The 26168-nt window shown below is 36.2% G+C and overlaps 1 protein-coding gene across 1 annotated transcript in view; it reads left to right on the top strand.

Annotated features, from left to right (window-relative positions):
- Positions 1-25935, top strand: part of LOC115216991 (U-scoloptoxin(05)-Sm1a) — an 80235-nt gene extending 54300 nt beyond the window's left edge. The window contains exons 3-4 of the mRNA XM_029786504.2: positions 2131-2268; positions 24672-25935. Of these exons, the coding sequence (XP_029642364.1) occupies positions 2131-2268; positions 24672-24925 (392 nt within the window). The 3' untranslated portion in view covers positions 24926-25935. The remainder of the gene's footprint in view (positions 1-2130; positions 2269-24671) is intronic.
- The last annotated feature ends 233 nt before the right edge of the window (positions 25936-26168 follow it).

Consider the following 26168-nt stretch of genomic DNA (forward strand, 5'->3'; position numbering starts at 1 on the left):
GTTCGGTTATTTGGTCGAAAAACCAGACTGTACTGGCTACAAATATTTTTCCTTTAAAGCCTATCGTATATTTATTTCATGTCAGAGAATAAAGGCTAAAATATATATTTTGAGAGGTCAGCAAAAGATATAACATAAAGAAATGGGATATAGTACAATAGACTGGCAATAAGGATAGTCATGTACCTCAAAAGTTGACTGGAAAGGTCGGTAAAAGAAGTGGTATCGTGAGTGATAGCTATAAATGTTATCAGCATAACGGAAAACATCTCTGCAATTATCGGTTGCTGTGGTATCTGTACCCAGTAACCCAGACTTAGCACATAGCAGTGTTAATGGGTCTAACGAAGTTCCTGATTTTGGTAACAAAACTGCACAAACAAGTGAACTAATAAGCTAATTCATCTTCCATTGAAATAGTCACACGCTGAGAAAGTATTATTTCAGTAAACGCTAGTTCATCTGCTGTCGAAGCAATCACACAGTGGAAGAATTAGCCGTAAGCCATGTTACCTAACAACAAGCGATCACTGTTAGATGCTAACCTAAAATTTTCTGCATTGTTTACATTGTAATGTTTTTGGAATCTAGAAAGGCTATGATGTAATACAGACTCTGGTTATCCAAATATACATACATGCATATATATATATATATATATATATATATATATATATATATATATATATATATATATATATATATATATATGCAGCGTGGAAGGTGTTTATAAGCCATTTAAGAAACACACAAAAGCCGTTCGATTCACTTCAACATTTAAGTTTAATTTGTCAAAAAAAAAATATATATATATATATGGAGAGTATTGTAGTTCGCTTGAAGCATTGTGTACTGTTTGTAAAGAATTAAAAGTTTTGAATGGTACGACAATGCACTATAATACAGACAATGGGCTATATACCTGTTGTAATTTAGCTATCCATAGTGTAACTAGAAAACCGACTATAGCAGTAACTCCATCTAAGAATATCTGAAGAAGGAATATTATTCCGAGATATCATATCAGACTATGGATGATTAAATTACAACAGGTATATAGCCCATTGTCTGTATTATAATGCATTGTTGTACCATTCAAAACTTTTTATTCTTTATATATATATATATATATATATATATATATATATACACACCTACATACATACATACATACATACATACATACATACATACATACATACAGTAATACCTCACACTTCACGAGGGCCCGCTTTACAAGACCTCAGATTTATGAGTTTTATATTATGATAAATATAAAATGGTTAAACCGCCATTTTGTGTGTGGCAACACTAGTTCTGACGCGTCTACACAGCTGCATTTACACTATTATTTTCGGCATTTTTAAAACCCACCCAATATATGTAAACGAAAGTTTACATATAGCAATGGATCGAGGCGTGATCTCTCTCGTTGAGAGAAACTTTACATCATTCACCATCTCGAATTCTAAATAAGAAGGAACGAATTTCGACTAATGACATATGCCTACATTATTTTTCAGGAATCTCAAAACGCAATGATAATCATTTCCACCATTAACAATGATTTTTCCCTCAAGAAAAAGACAGGCTTATTGCCAGGATATTAATTATGCAAATTACCTTGGTCATACGTATGTTCTACTCTTTGTATATATGTCTGGCTCTTTGACAACTAGGGATAAATTTGGACAGTTATCGTCAGGATGATACCTGTTAAGACAGAAACACGTGTCCACAACTGTCCTCATATCTCCAGGAAATAAACCTGTTCTTTCCTTAATGTCATGTCAGCTTTGGAGATTTATTGATCCACGACATCCTCTTCCCTTCGTATACGGAACTGGTCTTAATTGCCGTTTAGTGATTATGATACATTCTCTAGAGGTAGAACTATTATTGAATGATATTTGACATACCTACATTTGTCTTATGTTTTTCAAATACATGCCACTGGCCACTCTGAGCTTATTTTGTGTGCGTGTGTGTATGTGCGTGTGTGTGTGCGTGGTGTGTGTGTGCGCGCGCGCGAGTGAAAATGATGAGTATTGTACACATTACAAGTTTTACTTTGTGATAACTGAAATAAATCAACGCGTATTTCTTATACAACTTTGCCAACATTTTTAGTTGCAGGAATCCGCTGTGTTCAGTGCAGTTCTCTGAAGAATCCTCACTGTGTATCGGGTAAAGTTCCACCTAGTCAATGTACATCGATAGACTCTGGTGCAAACTTCTGCGTCAGGTACATCGGGAAGTTAGAAACAGGTAAAGTCATATTCTTTTCTATCGTTATTTACAAAAGTTTGACCAATTAACTAATATGCATCTATAACATTCCTTGCAGTACATACTTTCATGTATAAATTTCTCAAACGTTTCTCATTGAAAACAAATATATTATGTCGTTGGATGCAGCGGGTTAAATGGCAGAAATCCTACCGAGATTAACTTTACAATTATCCAATTGACATCAATAAATATAATGCAGCTATGGGTGCGTAGTTAAGAAACTCATACTTCTTAGTTGGATCCCACATTTATATTTAATTAAAATTACTTTATTAAATATAAATTTAGTTAAAACTAATTCGGCGTACGTATTTAAGCATGGTGGATGCTTTTCAATATATGTTGTCACCTTAGTTCAAATATTTCCACACAACTTTGATAGAAGGGAAATATGTTAAAATTTATTGCTAATTCCAACAAGTATATATATATATATATATATATATATATATATATATATATATATACTTATAGGAATTTACAAGTGTGTATGTATGTATGTATGTATGTATGTATGTATGCTCACTGGGATACATTTGTCTGCTGTTAGGAAACTGCATTTGCTCTTCATGAAATGTCATGCGTTTTTAGAAGGCCATTTCTGTTTGCCTGGTTTAATTTGTTCAACATCTTGAATTGGGTATTAAATGTTGTTTCAATTAATCAATTCTATTTCCATTTAATGAATTTTAATTTCGTACGTATTATTCCTACTATTAATCGCAGAAAATGAATATTTCACTTATCTCTCTTGCTAATGTCAACAACAATCCGTTATTACTTTCAGCTTTACCATTAGCTTCTGTTATGTGATTATTGTAACGCTAACAGCAAATAGCTATGAAGTAAAATAAATTTGAGATTATTTTTTTTTAAATCATGATTGTCAGGAAGGCCGAATGGTCTAAGGTGCCAGATCCTTAAAAAGAAAGACACCACTTGATTACATCAACATCACATTTCATCCATAAAATTTAATCAAAGATTTCAGTGCATTTTTCTCGTGTGTGTGTGCGTGTGTGTGTGTGTGTGCGCGCGCGTGTGTGTGTGTGCGCGCGCGTGTGTGTGTGCGTGTGCATGTGTGTGCTCATGTCTGTCTATCTATTTGTATGTATTTATGTATGTATGTATGTATACGGAACTGGTTTTAATGTATGTATATAATTATGAATACATGTTTGCCTGCAAAGTGTTCAAGCTGGTCGCTAACAAAGCGACAAGACCTTTTAACTTGGGAGAGCTCCTAGTGTTTGTTAAAATATAGTTGAGTTGATGTGTTGGTTGAGCTGTGGATTCAGACACCCAAGTGTGTGCATCAATTCATCTAAAGAATCTCAAATTGAGAGTCTTTGTACCGCTAATAAATTGGATTTATTCTTTTTTCTTTTTATTTTTTTCAGTCATTTGACTGTGGCCATTCTAGAGCACCGCCTTTAGTCGAGCAAATCGACCCCAGGACTTATTTTTGTAACCCTAGTACTTATTCTATCGGTCTCTTTTGCCGAACCGCTAAGTTACGGGGACGTAAACACACCACCATCGGTTGTCAAGTGACGTTGGGGGACAAACACAGACACACAAACGTATACATATATATATATATATATATATATATATATATATATACGACGGGCTTCTTTCAGTTTCCGTCTACCAAATCCACTCACAAGGCTTTAGACAGCCCGAGGCTAAAGAAGAAGACACTTGCCCAAGGTGCCACGCAGTGGGACTGAACCCGGAACTATGTGGTTGGTAAGCAGGCTACTTACCACACAGCCACTCCTGCGCCTGGAGAAGACGCGTTAATTTCTTTTGCTCTTTCCTCGAAGAAACTAGTATTTCTAAGATTTTGTGTAAATTTGTAGGTACATAGCCTGATGCACCTATGATGATTGATGCAAGTGTGAGTTCCGCGTTGATTCATCATAAATGTTCCCTTTTTTCCTGGACTTTTGATGGTACATTCACATACCCTGGGTAGCTAACCTCTACAACAGTAGCTGAGTTTAGTTGCCTGTCCGCAGATCAATATCAAGTCTGTTATGTTTTCACCGAATTTCTGTTTATAAGAGTGTCCTACTGTTATTCCTTATTTTCAAAGGTGTGAATACATGGTTCTAACATGCCTTTGATATATATACGTCAGGACAATCCTTCCAGTGAATTTGTATGTATGTATGTATGTATGTATGTATGTATGTATGTATGTATGTATGTATGTATGTATGCATGCATGCATGTATGTATGCATGTATGTATGCATGTATGTATGTATGCATGTATGTATGTATGTATGCATGCATGCATGCATGCATGTCTGTCTATCTGTATGTATGCATGCATGCATGACTGTATGTATGTATGTATGTATGTATGTATGTATACTTATAGTCACAGGCGTGGCTGTGTGGTCAAAAAACTTGCTTCCCAACCATGTGGTCTTGAGTTCAGTTCTATTGCACATCTCTCTGGGAAAGTGTCTTCTACTATTTGAGTCGGGGCGACCAGGGCTCTCTTAGTGGACTTGGTTGACGGAAACTCAAAGAAACTCGTCGTGTGTGTGTGTGTGTGTGTGTGTGTGTGTGCATCAATTTGTGTGTATTTTTGTGTTAGTGTTTATTTCCACCACAGCTTGACAAAAGGTTTTGGTTGGCTCGAGATTATAGTAGAAGATACTAGCCCAAGGTGCCGCTCAAAGGGAATGAACCCGGAACCATGTGGCTGGGGAGCAAGCTTCTTACCACACAGTCATGCTTTAGCCTGTAAGATACATATGTGCGTGCATGTGTGTGTATTCATATATAAATACACATACATGCACGCGCGCGCCCGCACACAGACAAAGACACACACACACACACACACACACACACACACGCACACACACTTATATATAAAGCTGGCAGAGGAGAAAAAGTGGTTCCATTTAACCTTTTTCATGAATTCTGATATTGGTGGATGGAAGGGAGGAAGTGATCTTTAGTGGTACACCTGGCCTGAATGTTTGCAACACAATGAACTCTGCCGAATGCTCCTAAGAGCCAGATGGCGATGTTAAGCCGCGCGTTAATGAGATAAGAGATGGTGCGTAGTTACGAAATCTATGCGTCTGCTGTATGTATGTAAACAGTCGTTTATTGATGTGTAAATTTATTAAATACATCAATGACGTTTTCTTGAAAAAAAAAAAAAAAAAAGAAAAACCATGAAAAAATATTTTTATATATGGATTATATATGTTTTTTTTTTTAAATATACTAGAATAAGTAATGTTAAGAGTAAGCTACTCGAATATTATTATGATTTTTTTGAGACGACATTTTATTTTCAAATATGTTATTTCAAGATGCTGCTTGTGATATATCTATATGGAATTTTAATACTATTTGCCTTTCAATGATTTAGTATAAAATTTTCATATGAGATTTTTAAAGACTATATAAACAACCTAGTAGAAGTAGCGAATGGTAATATATAAATATATGTATATATATATTGAACATTTATGGTGCATTTTAGAAAAACAAGTAAGGAGTCGATATCCTCCTCTATCATCACTACAAGAACTGAAGACTGTCTTAGCTGAAGAATGGACAAAAATTCCTTTGGAAACAATTCAAACTTTGTACCAGTCCATACCTCGTAGAATTCAAGCTGTAATTACTGGCAAAGGCGGTCCTACCGCATATTAAAATGAATTTGTTTGAAATTTTAAATTATTTCCATTATTGTGTCCAACCCCTGTATATATACAGCGGACTACTTTCAGTTTCCGTCTGCAAATCCACTCACAAAGCTTTGGTCAAGGTGCCACGCAGTGGGTCTGAACCCAGAACAATGTGGTTGATAAGCAAGCTACTTAGTACACAACCATGTGGTTGGTAAGCAAGCTACTTGCCACACAGCCATATATATATTCTGTAAATAATAATTATAAGCCTTATGTTGGCTATAGAAAATAGTCTCATAATCCATAGCCAATACACGGTGAACGCTTACAGTCTTAAAGCATATAATCATTATTTACAGAATGTTCAGTTGTCACCGTTTCTTAGCGCAGAACATATATCATCATCATTTCATCATCGTCGTTTAACGTCCGCTTTCCATGCTAGTATGGGTTGGACGGTTTGACTGAGGGTTGGCAAGTCAGAAACTGCACCAGGATCTAATCTGAACTGGCAAAGTTTTTACAGCTGGATGCCCTTCCTAGTGCCAACCATTCCGAGAGTGTAGTGTGTGCTTTTTACGTGCCACCGGCACGAGGGCCAGTCAGACAGTACTGGCAACGACCACGATCGAATGATGTTTTTTACGTGCCACAGGCACGGGACTAGTCAGGCAGCACTGATATCGACCATGCTCGAATGGTGCTTTTTGCGTTCCACCGGCACGGGTGCCAATCAGGCGGTATTGTCATCAATCACGACAATGACTTCACTTGAATCAACAGGTCTTCGCAAGCGCAGTTTATTGCCCAATTATTGAAGGGTACTCTTAAATGGGCCGGTTACGGTTTCACTTGGCTTGCCGGGTCTTCTCAAGCACAGCATATCTCCTAAGTCGCTTGTCCTCACCTCCGTGAGGCCCAACGTTCGAAGGTCGTGCTTCACCACCTCATCCCTGGTCTTCCTGGATCTACCTCTTCCACAGGTTCCCTCTGCTGCTAGGGTGTGACACTTTTTCACACAGTTGTCCTCATCCATACGCAACACATGACCATACTAGCGCAGTCGTCTCACTTGCACACCACACCTGGTGCTTCTTATGTCCAAATTTCTCTCAGGGCGCTTCCTTTTTTGCAAGCTTACGCATTTCCTCAGCATGTTTCATTGTCATGTAGCATCGCTGTTTGCACACATGCGTCATACAGTCTACCTTTTACTCTGAGCGAGAGGCCCTTTGTCACTAGCAGAGGTAGGAACTCTCTGAACTTTGCCCAGGCTAATCTTATTCTAGCAGCTACACTCTCAGAGCATTCACTCCCACTACTGACTTGGTCACCTAGGTAACGGAAGCTATCAACTACTAGTTTTTCCCCATGGCATGTGACGGAACCTGTTTTCTGCACATTTTCAGTGTCTATAGCACCTGAGTATTTACCACACACAAAACTATCTTCCCAGTTAGCCTTCCTTTGATATTACTGCACCTCTTATGTGCCCATAGCTTACACCGGGTACATCTTATGGAGTTTCTACCTACGCCTTTTCTACAAATCGAGCAGGGCCACCTACCTGAAGGGATTTGTGATTTGTCTGTCTTCCTACTTATTAAGACTTTGGTTTTGCTAGATTGACTCTAAGGCCCTTCGATTGTAGACCTTGCTTCCATACCGAGATAATGGTTGCCAATCCATGTTGCAGCACTAATCTTATCTTAAATATGTTATCACAGACTCTGATTACCTCGATTACCTTATCAACCCATTTCTTCGCAAGAAGTATACCCACGCCTCCGATCTCGTCAGTGTTCCCTGTCCAGAAAATCTTATACCTATGTTCTTTGCCTGTGAGGAACCTGTCAGAACTTCTTCTTCACCTTACTTCTTGGATGCAGCACAAATCTACACGTCTCCGTTCAAGCATCTCAACAATCTCACCAGACCTACCTTTTAGTGTTCCAACATTAAATGTGCCAACATTAAGTATGCCAACTCTGAAGATGTGGGAGGTGTAGGCCAGCGAGACCCTGGGATGGAGAACAGCAGTGTCATGTACCTGAAAAGAAAGCTCGCATTTAGCAGAACTTATAAACATACAATAGCCTTCAACCTGCATACACTACACCATCATTTTTATGTGCTACATAATCACTACATTACATAGGAGATAAACCCTAAGTAGGGGTGGGGGAACATTAAGCCTTTGGAGGTGTTCATGGGAGAGACATCCGATAGAGGCCAGTGGATAGAGACTTCCGGTAGAGGTTGTGGGGGTGGGAAGGACGCACGGCGAAACAGTAAAAAATTCAAGCTGCCAGTGTGAGAAAATATTAATGATAATAATGAGATAGAATTGGGTATTTGAATTCTTAACTTGAGCTATATAACCAACAGTTTTCGGTCAGCCAAACTGTGACAAAATTAGATAGATGAATGAATAAATGACAATAATAAATAAGTATGAAAGAGAGGGAGAAAGAGGGAGAGTTGGGTTGAGCTAAGGGATCATAAGTTTCTCTCTCTCTCTCTCTCTCTCTCTCTCTCTCTCTATATATATATATATATATATATATATATATATGTGTGTGTGTGTGTGTGTGTGTGTGTGTGTGTGTGTGTGTGTGTGTGTGTCTGTCTGTCTGTCTGTGTGTGTGTGTACATACATTTATGTATGCACCTTTTAAGGTGGTGCTCCAACATGGCTGCAGTCAAAAGACTGAAACAAGTAAAAGAATAAAAGAATATAGTTGTAGTAGTAGTAATAGCAGCAGCAGCAGCAGCAGCAGTAGCAGTAGTAGTAGTAGTAGTAGTAGTAGTAGTAGTAGTAGTAGTAGTAGTAGTAACAAACAAAAGAAATAATATAGTACTCAATACTATAAATCAAAGTGTTAATTTAATTTGTTCGGCTGAAATCATCACTGATAATTACTGGTAATAATTTATTTGCATGAAAATCACATTATTCTTTCAATATGGTGGATTTTCATGTATGTATGTGTTTCTGTATGGGCATGTATGTGTGAGAAATAGTTCAACGGATTGTATTACATTTTGGAGTGATCCAAAACGGTTCTGAAAAATTCACCAAGAAAATTGTTTTGTTATTATTGTTGTAGCAGTTTTATTTTATTTTATTTATTTATTTTTTTTTTGTGTAGTAGCTACTGCTAGTTAGTTCTACAAGTACTTTTGCTGATATAGCTTCAGAATAGAGTTTCTAGCCGTACTTATATGGCTATAAGTACAACCAAAACTATTAGAGCCAGTTATAGAAATAGTGTTAAGCAGAAAAAAATATTCTCAGTAGTAATTAAGATAATGGAGTGACAGAATCGGTAGATTCTCGGACAAAATATTATGTTTTATTTGTCCCTTTACAATCTCACTTCAAATCCCACCGCAGTCAACTGTGTCTTTCATCACCGTTGAGTCGATAAAATAAAGTACCGGTACAGTACTGGTTGTTGATATAATTGAACGAAGCCTTTTTGGATCTTTTCGGTTTGAACGGCATTTTTTTCAAATAATTTCCACGTAACTAAACACTTTTAAACTTCGTATACTGGTAGAATGTGTTTATAAAACATCTTTTTCTCTTGGCTTTATTGAGAAAATTCTATAGTTTGTAAGATATTTGTTGTTTCTTTTTCTTCAATGTCTGCAATTTCAACCAGTCAATGACGTCTATTGAGGTGAAAACATTCTGTGCCGTATGAATATGTCCCTCGTTTAAGAAACAGATAGGGTTTATTTATATTTCTGAAGAAAAAATACCCTTCCTCCCACCCCTAACCCTAACCCTAACCCTAAAACAGATTGAAATGCAATAGATCGATACTAGGGTCATAATTATGGGTGACAATTTCATATGACACCGCTAGAAAAAACTGCCGTTCAAACCGAAAAGATCCGCTTTTTTCATATTTCTGGCCTTTTGCCTACATAACAAACCTCTATTTAATCTTCTTAGTGCTAATGTCCTCGAAAAATTCTCGGGCGCCGCAATCTCTTATACTTCTCTCCCTAAAAAAAAAAGGGGGGAGTTCAAGCGACCAAGCCTGCTCATAAAATCAGTATTCAAACTATTCACGTGATTCCTAAACGTCATGATTCAAAGCAATTGATAAATATCGATGTTTTTCTAGTTACTCATCTCAATAATAATAATAATAATAATAATAATAATAATAATAATAATAATAATAATAATAATAATAATAATAAAGGTTTTTTGTTTGACATTTACTGCCTGTTATTATATAGTGCACTCTCGCATTTGTCCTCTTCTCATTTGTCTTACTTCTGGGTGGATTCGGCATTCAATAAGTATTTGTAAATAACAAAAATTTCTTTTCTTTATTCATTGACTTTCAAAAGTAATATTTTCTTCTCTTACATGCGAGTTCAATGTCACGTGTTATTGAGTTGAACTTTTCTTTGTCCATAACTACAAGTTATTTACTTGGTAGCTATTCTTCTTCGTCTTTCCTCACAGGATCGGCTACCACCAAATGTTACGTCAATAAGTGCCTTTTCTTTCTATCTGTCTCCTTCTCTTTCTTTCTTTCTTTCTTTCTTTCAAGCAAATTAGATTACAACAAATCACAATTTCAGTTATTTTACGAAGTTCTAAATTCGATGATTTTAATTACAGAATTTTAATTACTGAAGAGTTTCCCCTTCTGTGTATGTGTATGTGTGCGTGTGCATATCTGTTTGTGCGTCCGTACAAGTGTCTACGAGGTGAACAAAGATTACGTTTCAACTATGCTTTTGTTTGTCCTGGAATCCGTACATGTTAACTTGTTTGAAAGTAATAATGGGCAAACTACGGGACTTTCTGAATGACCCTCCAAACGATAAGTTACTTCGAATCTTTTTTAGTAGTGTGGCCCGCCAGATGATTAGCCATGTCTTATGCGGTCCGCTTCTCGAAGGAGGTTTCTTACGCATGAAATAAGTTAATCTTAGCAGCGTAGCTCATCGGTAGTCATCTGTCGTGCAATAGAGTGAATCTTTGAAAATTCTGAAAAATAAATTTAAGCAACCGCTTACATTCTTTGAAATAATGATTCCGCTTTCTTTGTTCAAGCCCACACTAATGCTATTAAAAGGCCATTTCATTTTGTAGAGTAAGAACAAGTCTCCCAAGTCGCTTCCATTAGAACTCTCTATGAGACGTAAAAGTTGCTCATCTCATCCTTCTTAACGTAGCAATTATCCTTGTATTTAAAAGAATGCGAGTAAGGCCACAGCTAACGCTAAATAATTACATAAGCAAATTTAGCCTAAATGTAAGAAATTCGTTGCTTACATAGCATACCTAACATCATCAGAGACATCAATTACTCTAAATACGGGCTGTTTATTTGACATATCATCAGAAAAAATAACAGAAATATTTACTCGTGCAATCAGAACAATGAGTTATCTGATCAATAACACAGTTGGATACGGATATGCAATATTAATAGCTGTCTGTCTTTGCACCAACAAACGTTTATACTTATTGCAGTAATCTAATATTTGTAATATTTGTTGTTACGGTTTTATCTATTAATGTTCCTAAGGCTTACGATGCCTTTTCGAATGTATTGAAACACAAAGGCAATAAACTAAAGTAAATCGAAATAAAGTGAAATCATCTTATAAGCCTATGCGCTAGCATTTTGCATATAAAGAATGTTATAATGATTACAAACCATTGATCTCTTTCCTACGTTAAATCTCCTTCCTACGTTAGATCTCTTAAGGTCGTTATTTTAGATATTGATATCTCTAATTTACAATATCTTCATATTCTAGCACAAGAAATAACTCTAATTCAGGTTTTACGGTATGTAAATAATTGCAGTTAAAAGAAATCCGAGTGACAATTAACAGACGTTATTGCTAGCTATATGGCATAAACGATTCCACAGACCTAGTCGTCTCTTTTCTTCCCTAGTGTCGATTAATAGTACCTTTTATCAAGTTGTGATCTTTCATACATTACATTATACTTATATATAGAAAAGAGCAACTTACCTCATGTGTGTCTGCCATGTTACTTCATTCCTGTATGCCTTGCATCCAACTTCCAACCAGTCAATTTGCTCTTAATATCAACGGTATAATCAACACCACTATTAAACTTTGAATCTCGAGAAAACGAATATACTATATGACATTCCATCATATATGAACACACCAATAGACAACTAAAACCCATTAAAAGTCCTTCAAAGTCAAGACTTTACTTTAACCTTTATGGCAACATCACAAACCCTGCAGTGATGACCGCATCTCAAAAGCAGGATTTGTTTTTCAGAGTAACAAAATGTTTCAGCATAGACATTAGTTAATTCTAAGAAAATAAACAATTAAACCTATGCTTCAAAACTGTAGTTAATTATTCAGTTCATTATGTATCAGTATTGAGAAAATTGAAAGTTAGGTTGTGTTGTTAGTTTAGATACCATTTCTTTTCTCTTGTGGACAGAAATTTCCCTAGAATTAAGCATTTGGATTTAAGTGTGTGTGTGTGTGTGTGTGTGTGTGTGTGTGTTGTGTGTGTATGTGTGTGTCCGTGTCCAAATAACGTGTTTATTTTGCAGCCTATTTTCTCGTCATCATCTTGTTTTAAGGGTTTCTATTAAAATGTGTGCAATGGTTGTTTTATTCACAATATTCTTATAATGTAAAATGACGTAATATGGATGACTTCTTTGGCGTCTTATCGATATTTTTCTAACTACGCAGGACATGACAAATATCTCATAGCGTAAGATTTGTTTTTCTCCAATTGGTTTATCAAGATCTTCCTTATCGCTGGAAATAATGGAGACATTGATCCTGGACTTCTACTATACATCTCTCCTATTCTATTATTAATTTTCTCTCGTCGGCTACATGTAGGCACTGACAGTGTTGCCGTTAGGTTTCTTCATCTGAGTAGTCTGTGTCCAGTGAGTAATTTATTTTTTCCACCTATTTTTCAATTTTCCGTGGAAGTTTTCTTTTGTATCTTACCTTCTTTCTCTTCTTGCCCTTCATATTACTGTGTACCTTTGATCATTCATTTCTATTTTGAATCTCTTTGCAGAGTTTACTATCTTTGGAATATTTTTTCCTGTTTATATTTTACTTGCAGCAAACTTTCTTCGTTTTCTTTTAAGTATACTTCCAATCTAATTATTTTTGCTTTGTATTTGAATTCCATCTGTCTCAGTTATTTGCTTCCGAATTGATTTTCATGTAAAGCTAGTGAATATCTGCTTATAGTGAAGAAACTCCTAGCGTTGGTATTCAATATTAGGACCCCACTCATACACAAACACACAATGCTAAAGCTATAAAACAGTTGATAAATTGCGATAAAATTTAGCTCCTAATTTGCTCTTTGCGTACAGGCCTTTGAATTCGCTTACGTCATATTTCTGAGAATAACGCATTTTAATCCTCTACTCAAATGACCGTTTCGTTTTTGGCATAATTACGTGTTGTGGAGTGAAAACAGTTTTATTTAATGCCTGAATATGAAAGCTTTGCAAGTCAGAGGTATCTAAGCCAACTAATCAAATTATCAGAATTAATTTTATTAACTTTATAATTGTCGAATTTATAGCAACTAATTATCTAAGAAAAACAATATACCATGAGTCACAGTTGTCCTAAATATTAATTACACTGGAAAAAAAAAGAAGAGAAAACAAAGCTAACGTTATCTCCATATTGAACATGATGGAAATAATTGCTCTTCGTGATTAATTTGGTTTTATTTCAAACACTAGTCATTGTATATATTTCTTTTTCAATTCCGTCAAAAAAAAAACACATTAGATATAATTCTAATAATGACTCTCATTTGCATATTTTCGATTTGAAAAATATTTTATAAATCACAATATTTTTTTAAAGATTCATTGTAGATTTAAGAATATTAATTTTCGACATGCTTCTTATTAATGGGGCGGGGTGGGGGAGGAGGAATGAAAATTTATTATTAAGCAAAGTTATAAAAAATATTGCTGTTAAATGGACGGAAAAGTGGTAGAAGTGACAAACGTAAAATGAAATGCCTTGCAGTGGATTAGTTTAATCAATAAAATTACAGATGCACTGGATTTGAGTTCAAGTCTTGCCGATGTTGATTTTGCCTTTAATCCCTCTGGAGTCAATAAGAGAACCACCACTTAAATTATGATGTTAATCAATTCTAAATTTAAGATCATATGTTTTTTCTATAAAGATCGCTTTGTATTTTGAGATAAAATCTTACAGCAGCTGACTTCTCGGATCAATAAAATAAGTACAAGCAATGTACAGTTCCCTGCTTCTAGAGGTTGGTAGCATTTCTTAAAAAATAGACGAAAATTTTTTCTAGTATAAAAGAAAGCAGTCAAATAGCAGACTTTTAACGTTTAATTTCGTCTCCCTCCAGTAAGAGTTCAAATTTCGAAGGGCCTGTAATTATGCCCTTGGATATTATATAAGTACCGTGGTGAGGAAATTTAAATAACCAAGCCGTTTCCTTAGAAATTTTCAATGTTGTATGAATCTTAAAAATTAATATTTTACTGTAAATTCAACAAATCCATTGCGTAATTCTTTATAAGGAACAACATTTTTTTTACTGTTGCTGTTCTTCTTCTTCTTCTTCTTCTTCTTCTTCTTCTTCTTCTTCTTCTTCTTCTTCTTCTTCTTCTTCTTCTTCTTCTTCTTCCAATCAGGACTCACGCCATTAGCCACAAAGAATACTCTCTAATTCGAGCCTATTCTAAGCTACTAAGAATGCGTGTGGCAACTTGAAGATCCACCCACCACACGCGATAGACTGGCGGTTGCACGTGCACGAAAGCTACGTTGTTATCCTCATTCTGTAAACGGTAGCTTTAACGGGTGGAGAGCTGAACCATCTTGGGGTACAGAGGATTCGCAATCTAGACTAGGGTCTGAAAGTTTACCACACCATAGTGGGTTACACCATGCTTTGTGGCAGAAACAGGAATAAAAAGTGAGAGAAAGTTATGGTGAAAGAGTACAGCGGGGTAACTAGCGATTCGGCAAAAAAGATCGATAGAATAAGTACTAGGCTTACAAAGAATAAGTCCTGGGGTGGATTTGTTCGACTAAAGGCGGTGCTCCAGCATGGCCGCAGTCAAATGACTGAAACAAATAAAAAATGAAAGAATATAACGATTCGTTTTCTCTAGCAAATTTGTTTTCTCTAACAAACTTGAAAAGAAAAATTAATAAACCACTGACATAGTTAATCCATTTTGTATTTTCTCAATGTTCTAATATTCTAAGTATATACCACTGGGCCGTAAAAATAAAAAGGTTTGTGAACTATGAACCTAATGAATCTGTCGAACTACACGGGTCTACGGATTAGCCCTTTAACTGTGAAATTAAAGTTCATGGTTATTCCGTTGGTATTTTCTGCGAATGACATTGCTTCATTGAACTTGATGTATCTCAAAAAAAAAAAAGTTTCAAATATGACATTCTTTAACAAATGATAGATTAATGTATAAAAATACTTTCTGCAATTAAGGGTAATAAAATTTTGAGTAAATGTATCTGACTTCCGTAGTAAAAGGGCTAAGTACATCCGCCTCTGACGCTCTACGGTGTAAATAATAGGATACAAACCAGCAACATCTCGGATGATAATTTTTCACTCTTTTGTCTTTGCTACGCAGACTTTTTAGTATTATCGAGTTCGGATGATACAATCGATTCGTTTGTAATAGTGATGATAACATCAAACATGTATCGTGCATATAGGAGAACTGGGATATTTTCTGTTTGGTTGCAAGTGGCTGCCAGCATCAATTTTCTGCTCGAATTGATTTCATATTCAGTGTAATGATACACTTTTATAGGCTAATTAATGATGTGAAAGTAATTTTCGTCATAAATCAATAAATAAAGAGTTAGTAATTAAAGTTTGAAAATTTTGGTAATTTTAGCCAATCATAAGCCAGAGATATTCTTGGCTGTTTCGATAGTAAGATGCGGAACATGGGAACTTTTTTGTCTCTCAGCGTGCCTGTTGAACAAGCGAATCCGAGCAGTCTTTGAAAAGTCTTTTATCTGCAAGGAAGAACGTGTTGACAAATTTGACGCTGTGTTCTGTGTGATTATGGCATCAAGCTCCAGTAACTTCGCTTCTATTATGAAAACATTGAAAACAGAAGAGGATATTTTTAAACTTAAAACCGAAAATTAAATGCTTGTTTTTTAAGAATATCTAAATTGTAATTAAACATATTTAAATTGTTTGTTTAATGTTTGATTCACGGGCATATGGCGTAGTGGTTAAAAGCGTAGGCTACTAAACCCAAGATTCCGAGTTCGATTCCAGGCAGTGACCTGAATAATAATATTAATAATAATAACAACAACAACATCGAAAAATACCTTAGGGATGAGAACCCAGGTTCGAAATTTCCCCAAGACACCTGATAAAGGCTGGAGGGTATATCAGCCGAAATGTTGTGCTAACAATAAACAAGATGAGGGCAAATATCCGTCAATTGTAAATAATGTGCATAATTCCTCATCTCTTAAATATAGAACTGTATTGATTCTTTTTATCATTGAGCATTGAGGTGGTTGTGAGGTGTGCTAAAAATAACAGCTAAATAAGATTTTTTTGGTAAATCTTTTAAATCAAAGTTTATTTGCCAGCTTCTCGCTCAGAGATTTAAAACTGTTTTTCTCTTAAATTAACATAAACATTATTTACATGAAAGAAAATTACCGGAGAACTGTCATCTGATTCTTCTAAATCTTTCTGTTAAAAACTGTAATGTGTTTATCGCATTTGCATTAAACACTGGTGGTTGTGATGTGTGCTAAAAATGACTGCTAAATAAAATTTATTTACACGAAAGAAAATTACCAGAGACATAACGTGTTGTTTACAAATATTGACAACACGTGCTATTTTCAGGATATTAACGACAAAATGTGCAGTCAGGCACAAAATGACAGCTTCCAAATCCTGTTTCCTCACCAGGTAGAAATGATCAAACTTTAAACCTCTGTAACTTTTTAAAAACATTTCTTTGTAAAAAATTAAATAGCTCCAACAATTCAGTTTGGGCGAGTGTATTACTGTGCCGAATTTTAAAATTTTCGTTAAACTTTAATTTTTGGAGCCGCAGGCAACCAAAACAGAAGAGATCCGAGAACTGTTCAAATCGGAGCTAGGAATTAATGATGAGCTTTTTAACTTTGTTTCTTATCCCAAAATAAATGAGTTTCTAAGTAAAGCTACAGAGACCAGTCCTAGGGATTTCCGAAGCGCATTAAGAAAAAGAAATGAAAAAAAAACCCAAAAAAACTCATGCCGAAGAATATTTTCTCTTGATTAAGAACATCAATTTGAGAAGTTAATTATATATAAACTGCCATATATTGTTTATCTACGATTGTTCTACCCTAGTTAGGTTTTAAGTGGCATTGAACCAATCAGAACGACTTAACTGTTATCAGCCTGTCTCCTTGTGCTTCACTTGGCGTGCTAAAAGTCCTCTGGGTGTAATGTGAGAAGATATTAGAAAAGGAAAAAACAATGTAAAACATTCTGAATAGCGCAGCTCTGGTTTAGCCGTTCATATATCAACAACAACAAAACCCACTTGAATCAATCATTCAGCTTACAGACTATATGAATTAAACCCAAGTGAGCATCTGTCATAAAATGCATCGCTACATACGCTTTCACATAAAAAAAAAAGACAAGCATACGTCATTCATACACATAAGTGAGCACAACTCTACACATATTTTTCCTTATTTCTCTTTTCAGAATTTTCACCCTTTTTTTGTTTTTTGTTTTTTGTTATTGTTATGATGTTTGATGTAAAGGTGCTCCAACAAAAGAAAAATGAGAGAAAAGGAAAGAACGCGATTCTGAAGGAAAGAAAGAAATGTTTCTGTGAATCTCATTTCAAAAGTGATCTTTTTTTTTTCTTTCTTACTTGCTTATCTTCTAAAAATAGTTTTTCAACAGTTACTTGTATTCAAAAGAAATTCTCCGAGGCAATTTAACAGACTTAACATTCGACATTATTTTGGAGAAGAAGCAGGACAACAGCACCAGATGCCTTCGCTCAGAGTTCCTTCCTCGCTATATTAACATCATCACCTTCACATACACATCTTCGCATTCATCATCATCATCATCATCATCATCATCATCATCATCATCATCATTTTAAACTATTATATATGCGGAGCAGTGAGGAAACATTTCTATTGTCTCGCCAGAATGATCAAAGCTTCCTTTAGTATGCCGAGTGAAATGTAATATCCTCATTCAGGCGTTCTTATTGGGTTAGTCTTACTTGGAAAAGCTAAACAGCAGGTTTTCAGTGAAGAAATCATCCCCTCATACAAGTGTTTCGGCCCTTAACTCCTTACAGTCTAGTAGTGTAGTGGCCGCATCCAGGTCAGAACTCTTAGATACCCTTCTACTGTCACATTCTGCACTATTGTCTGCATTGCAACCCTCCTGGGTGGTCAAAATGCGCCAGAATTAAGGTGCCTTTCGTAATGTAACCAGCTCAGTCTGAAGCGCTAGTTGAATGTACGGTAAATTATGCTTTGTGAAATTTCTTTCCATTTATCTTTGACCAGATCCACTTGGAAGTCTTCTAAGCTATTTCTGCCATTACCTTAAGAGCTCTGGTTCTTTTTCTCCGAGAAATTGAGAACCCTTTCATGATATCATAGGCAGATTTGTCCATAAACCCTCCCGCTCCCATCTCTGTGGCGAGGGCTTCAGTTTGGAAGTCAGATTATCTCAATCTGGTAGCCAAAGTGCCATTTTAAAACAGTCTTGTAGATATAAGCTCCATCTATTCTGTTCTTATGTGACACAGTGAGTTCAATCAAAATCACCTGTTTTGAAGAAAATGCGTAAAATACAACGTCCCTTTTCAGACTACTTTTATCGATAAGTTTCTTTCTCCATTGTGACTGTCCCAGAATTTGGCTGCTCGAATAGTTTCATAGCAAACCAGAAGGGGTCACTGAAAAAGTGATCCTAGGTCTTCTTTATACTCGCTGATTCAAATTTCTTGCTTTCTTTCTGTTTCTTCTTCTTCTTCTCTTCTTGTTCTTCTTGTTCTTGTTGTTCTTGTTTTTCTTCTTCTTCTTCTTCTTCTCTTCTTCTTCTTCCTCTTCTTCTTCTTTAATATCCTTTTTCTTCCTCCGGATGTTATCCCTATATTGTAAAGATACAAGACACTCCTCTTTTTCTATATGTTGTTTTCAATTAATCAGCAAATAGTGAATACAAAAGAAATTGATATAAGATTGACTCTTTCACGGTGTGGGTGTAAGTTTACATTAAAAGTTAGATACAAACAATCAGTTAATGTTGGTCAAACAATATTCCTCCTTGACAGCCTTCTGAATTGTGATGCAGGAGTTTCTAAAGTACCTGGTCATTGAACACACCTTTTTTGGTTGTCAACAAACAGTCTACTTAACATCTAAACACGAAGTACATTACACACCAACACAGACACACGCATGCTTACTCACACTCTCACACATGCACTTAGCCTCACATGAATAGAGTGTGTGGGTGTTTGTGTATATAACTTTTCTTTTAATTTTTTTAAATTTAATTATTTAATCGTTACAGTTGAAAAGGTCTCAAAATGACCTAAACCGGTACTGAAATGTTCTTTATAAAATTATTTTAGCATTTTCTATCTTGACTTGTTTTTTCATATATATATATATATATATATATATATATATATATATATATATATATATATATATATATATATATATATATATTAGTTCGTCGCCGTCAATGATGACCAACGACAGAGAAGTGCGGTACGGTCTGCCTGGCTGTGGCCAATCAGTCCGATGCGTGCTCGGAAGGCTCTGCTGCAGATCTTGCACTAGTGGTCTGATGGGACTGAAGGCAAGGATTTGGATCTCTACTTGCGCAGTTCACGTTTTCATTGTACCTCTGTAATCCTGTTTTGTTCATAGGAGGTGGAATCTCTGTTGATGTATTTTCTCCAGGCAGGCAGGCAGGCCGCTTTTGTGCTTGTGTTTTACACGTGTCGGGGTTGATTGACTCAAAACTCTTCAGTGATGCGTTGAATGTATCCTTGAAACTCTTTCTCTGTCCACCTTGCGTGCACTTGCCTTCAGCCAGTTCGCTGAAAAACAGTCTCCTGGAGAGTCACGTGTTAGGCATTCAAACAAGCTGGCCTGCCCAACTGACTTGCATCCATACATACATACATACATACATACATACATACATACATGCATGCATGCATACATACATACATACATACATACATACATACATACATACACGCACAGACACACACACACACACACACACATATATACATACATACATACATACATACATACATACATACATACATACATACATACATACATACATACATGTGCACACAACCACAAACCCGCTATCTGAAAGACCGCGTATTAGGATGTCAAATTTTGTAAATGATGATAATTTAATTGCATGCGCTTTATTAATGTCTGTCTGTGTGTATACACACACACACACACCCAAGTAAACACACGCATGCACACACTCACACACATATGTACAAGTACACGTACACAAGCAGATGAAAAGTGATAGACAGACAGACAGACAAACAGACAGACAGATAGATAGATAGATAGATAGATAGATAGATAGATAGATAGATAGATAGATAGATAGACAGACAGACAGACAGACAGACAGATTGACTGATTGATTGATTGACTGATTGATTGTCCGTTGATTGAGTAACTATCAGCAGCTAGATGTCTCAGTTGCTCTGTCTCTGTATCTGCCTACCTGCTTGCCTGCCTGCCTGCCTGCCTGTCTGTCTGTCTGTCTGTCTGTCTGTCTGTCTGTCTCTGTCTGCCTGTCTGTCTGTCAGTCTCTCTTTCTCTTTCTCTTTCTCTCCCTTTCTTTCTTGTGCTTTTAATTCCATGTTCTCAATTACCGGTTGAACAGGTATGTTGTGTACATATATGTATATACTGAAGTATGTATGTATAATATGTACTTATATATATATATATATATGTGCGTGTAAGGGTTTTTCGCTTGTGTCCGTCTATATGTGTGTGTATGTATGTATGTATGTATGTATGTATGTATGTATGTATGTATGTATGTATGTATGTATGTATGTATGTGTGTGTGTGTGTGCGTGGTGCGTGTGTGTGTGTATGACATGTCTCATTCAGACAAGGAACGGCATATGTTGCTTTTGACAGGCTAACAAATCAGCTTTCGAATGATCCAAACATCTTACTGTGTCCAAAGATTCAAACGTATAACTATGCTATTGCATGATGCAGAATCACGGACCGTGTATTATAGGCAAATAAAACAATTGCATAATTTCTACCTTCGTTATCTTCGGAAAATCTGCAAGAACAAGTGCTGGGACATGATATCTAATAGAGAAATCCTGTATCGCTATAAAGATCATTGGTTTTGAGGCATGGCTAATAAGACGTCAACTTCGTTTATGTGGTCATGTGGCTCGGATGTAATATAATTGCATTTGCAAAGTAATCAAAACTGGCTAGTGATTAACACTCTGTTGGAGCACAATTGAAACTGTATAAAAACTCGTTGAAAATTTGTCATGAGGAAAACATTGATTTCCCGCACATTTATTGTGGCTAGAGAACTCACTGCATTAATGGGACTGGATTCCTTAAGGAGACTCGCACTCAAGCCCTTGTGGAAAAAAGAAGAATAAATGATGCACAAAACAACCCAAACAGATTAGATTGCGCTACAACTTTGTTTTTAAATTTATTTATTTATTTTAAAAAAATCAATTTTATATTATGTTTCTGATTGTTTATTTATTTAGTTATTTACCATACTTTCTTGGCCACTGTTGCCTGCGATGAAAGGTCCGGAAGATGGAAGTTCATAATAAATCGGCGTAGACAGGTACACACTATGATGGAGTAGAAAGGAATTCGAGAAGTATTTACTATCTTCTTTGTGCAGGCGCGTGGCTTAGTGTTTAGGGTATTCGGCTCACAATCGCAGGCTAGTGAGATCAGTTCACGCCGGTGCGACGACGTGTCCCTGAGCAAGACACTTTATTTCCTGTTGCTCTAGTCCACTCAGCTGGCAAAAATGAGTAGTACATGTATTTCAAAGGGTCAACCTTCTCACACTCTGTTTCACGCTGAATCTCTCTAAGTACGTTAAGAGTACACTTGTCTGTGGAGTGCTCAGCCAGATACACGTTAATTTTATGAGCCGGCTGTTCCGTTGATCGGATCAACTGGAACACTCGTCGTCGTAAGCGACGGAGCACCAGTGCCAATATCGTCTTTACTCAGATGGGTAAATAAAATCCATGTGATCACTGTTGAAAAACTTACAAGTGATGGATACCTAAACTTCTAGTTTGTCCGTCTACGCCGATTCTCAATGAACTTTCACCACTTGGATCTTCTTTGGTTTCCTGCTATACTTATATGCATTTATAAATCTGTTTTCTCTTCAGTTTTTTTTTTATAAATATAAGTTGATTTGAAGACTTGCTAATGTTCGTTCATATTTTGTTTTATTATACTTAATGTATGTATGTATGTATGTATGTATGTATGTATTAAAGTCATGAATTTGCTTTACATGGAATCAAAATAATATTACAGTAGTTTTTATTTTTTAAGGTGGTGACCTGGCATGCCAGGCAAAATGCCTGGCGGCATTTCGTCCGTCTTCATGTTCTGAGTTCAAATTCCACCGAGGTCGACTTTGCTTTTCATTCTTTCGGAGCGACAATAAGTACCAGTTGAGTACTGGGTTTGATGTAATCGATTTATCCTCTCTCCCGAAATTGCTGGCCTTGTGCCAAAATTGGAAATCAATATTGAAGTTGATTAAAGCGGCGAATTGGCAGAATCGTTAGCATGCCGGGCGAACTGCTTAGTGGCATTTCGCCCGTCTTTACATTCTAAGTTCAAATTCTGCCGAGGTCGATTTTGCCTTTCATCTTTCATAAGTACCAGTTGAGTACTGGGATTGATGTAATCGACTCACCCCACTCCCCCAAAATTGCTGGCCTTCTACCAAAATTTGAAATCAATATTACAGTAGGTTAGCAAAACACTTGTTTTAGAAAGGCACTCCACGAATAAACAAGGCGTCACATATATTGGGGAGCAGTTTAGTAGATTGAATAAACACATGTACATTACTGTTATACATTCCATCATTTCAAGGGAGATAAAAAGACAACGTGAACTTGACAGGATTTGGAATCAGTATGGATGTTTTGGTTTATGTAGTTGCAAATGTAGAAGGATGTCGATAGTGGTACATTAGTGTGCGTGAATTCAAAATTAGAGTTGTGTTGAAGTTATGGTTTCCGTTCCTGTAGGTGGTCTCAAGCCGCAATATGGGATAATATGATCCGTAACAGAAAGGTGGCGAGCTGACAGAAACGTTAGCACACTGGGCAAAATGCTTAGCGGTATTTCGTCTGCCGCTACGTTCTGAGTTCAAATTCCGCCGAGGTCGACTTTGCCTTTCATCCTTTCGGGGTCGATAAATTAAGTACCAGTTACGCACTGGGGTCGATGTAATCGACTTAATCCGTTTGTCTGTCCTTGTTTGTCCCTTCTATGTTTAGCCCCTTGTGGGTAAAAAAAAAAAAAGGTATTTCGTCTGCCGCTACGTTCTGAGTTCAAATTCCGCCGAGGTCGACTTTGCCTTTCATCCTTTCGGGGTCGATAAATTAATTACCAGTTACGCACTGGGGTCGATATAATCGACTTAATCCGTTTGTCTGTCCTTGTTTGTCCTCTCTGTGTTTAGCCCCTTGTGGGTAGTAAAGAAATAGGTATTTCGTCTGCCTTTGCGTTCTGAGTTCAAATTCTGCCTGGTCGACTTTTCCTTTCATCGTTTCGGGGTCGATAAATTAAGTACCAGTTATGTACTGGGGACCGATCTAATCGACTGGCGCCCTCCCCGCAAATTTCGGGCCTTGTGCCTAGAGTAGAAAAGAATATGATCCATAGAAGTATTTCTTACTGTTGAAAGTTGACCGACTAAGGAAACCGTTGAATATGGGGACAGGGGTATCATAAATTTCCTAGAAGATCATTTGCCGTAAGATACATAGTGATACAGTGAACAATGATGCCACTAGCGTTCGGACCCCGGAGCATATGTACATGAGAATTTAGGCGAACAATTTGTAGGTTGTGGATTCATTAGTTGGGGGCAGCTCAACTCATTCTGGGTGAATGCCGACACGATGAAAAATGAATGGTACTTTACAAGTATATGTCTTAATTACTTCGTAGGGACAAAAGCTATGTCAAGCCCAGCACATTACCGTATAACCGTTTATATCATTTACAGCCGTTGCTTTTGAAAATACAGATTTCTAATATGGACACAATTCTTAATACTTTGATGGCATAGATATCGTCGTCAATTTTATCGATCTCAGTGTTTGACTGGTACTTTATTTTATCGATCTGGAAGAACGAAAAACAATGCTGGCTTCCGAGGGATTTGAACTCTAAATGAGTAGTAACTAAAATACCGCTAGATATTTTGTCTACCACTCTATCGATTCTATAAAATATTGAATCAACTAGCATTTGTTTTTGTATTTTTTTGTTGGTTTCCTGATTAATATTCTTGTCTTTTTTTTCTTCCTAGGTCGGATCGTCTACCGTGACTGCAGTGAACGAGACATGGGCATACGCTGCATGAGCAAAGTAACACTTAATAACGAAACGGTTCGCGTGTGTGTAACAACTTGTTCGTTTGATGGCTGTAACAGAGAATCTGCAGAAGCCCCGGAATTCCCAGCAAGTGCACAAGCCACAAACCTTCAGCTGCTTTTGCTACTTTTGCCCTTCTTTGTAGCGGCTGCCAGTATGAGACATCTCTGGGAATGGGACACATTTTGAGTCGACACACTTGACAATTCTCAAAAGTTTATCATATCAAGTACATTCACCAGCATCACAACACTCTACAGCCAAGCTCTTAAGAACATTATCAGATATTTACCTTTTACATTCACAGTATGGTCCGATCGACCCAAGCTTGCTAACTCTCTGTCCTACAGTATCAGTGATGCGGCCACAACTTTGATTCTGCAAAACGCGCAATTCAATGAAGACTCGAATTTTCAGAAACAAACAATCGAACTCCCATATTTACTGTTGTTATCTAAATAAAATATAAACGCATCCAAACAACAAAATCTCCACTTAAATAAGCTTCGGTCAACTTGCATCCATTTTCCTTTTTGCTTCTTTTCACTTGCTTTTGTTGTTCTCTGCATACAATTCGATCCCTCTCTTTTCCTCTTCCCTTTCTACCCTTTGTGTCTTCTGTTTTACTCCACATCAATCTGTCTCCGCTACTTTGTTTTCTTATGGCTCCTATATTTATACAGTCTTTCTCACACTCATTTTCATATAATTTTATTACTGAATCACATCTTACCTGTTTTCATATCTATTCATATTTATTTTCTACTTCCTTTTTGCCTTTCATGCTTTCTTCCTCTTAACATTTTCGATTCTATTCTTTCCCTACTCCTGACTTTCTGATCTTTCGCTCTATTTTCGTTGTCTTTGACTTTCTTCTTTCAGTGGACAGAAGGAAAAAAAAAAAAGATATAAAAAATACACACTTTCTTAGTAAAAACAACATGGAAACACTGTGCCTTTTGTCATTCTCTTCTAAAATAATCCGTAAGATATTTTCTCTTCGCTTATCTGTGCTTTTTTAAAAGAAAGAAACCGAAACAGAAAAATAAATAAATAAAAAAGCATCTTCTTGTTTGATATGACCTTCTAATTTTTGCCTCTTGTGTGGCAATATTTATATATCACCTTTGAAACTGTAACATCACTCGTGTCAGTTGTTTTATTTTGGAAACAGCTGGAGAATAAAGAGATGATAGTTATTTCAGACATTTTGTTAACATTTTTAATAAGATTTTTTTTCATACTTACGAGGCAAATCTGCTGTTGAATTTAAAATATTCTCTCATTACTGCTTATTAAAGAACTGCCATTTTTTTATTCATTCATTTTTTTAAGGGACAGGAGCGAAGTATTTAATCCCTTCCAATTTAAAAACAAATATGAAAACAGAGAAAATTAAAATTTGCTTAATAAAGAAAGTGCAGTTAACTAA

This window comes from Octopus sinensis, linkage group LG1 (assembly GCF_006345805.1).
Source record: "Octopus sinensis linkage group LG1, ASM634580v1, whole genome shotgun sequence".
NCBI lineage: Eukaryota > Metazoa > Mollusca > Cephalopoda > Octopoda > Octopodidae > Octopus > Octopus sinensis.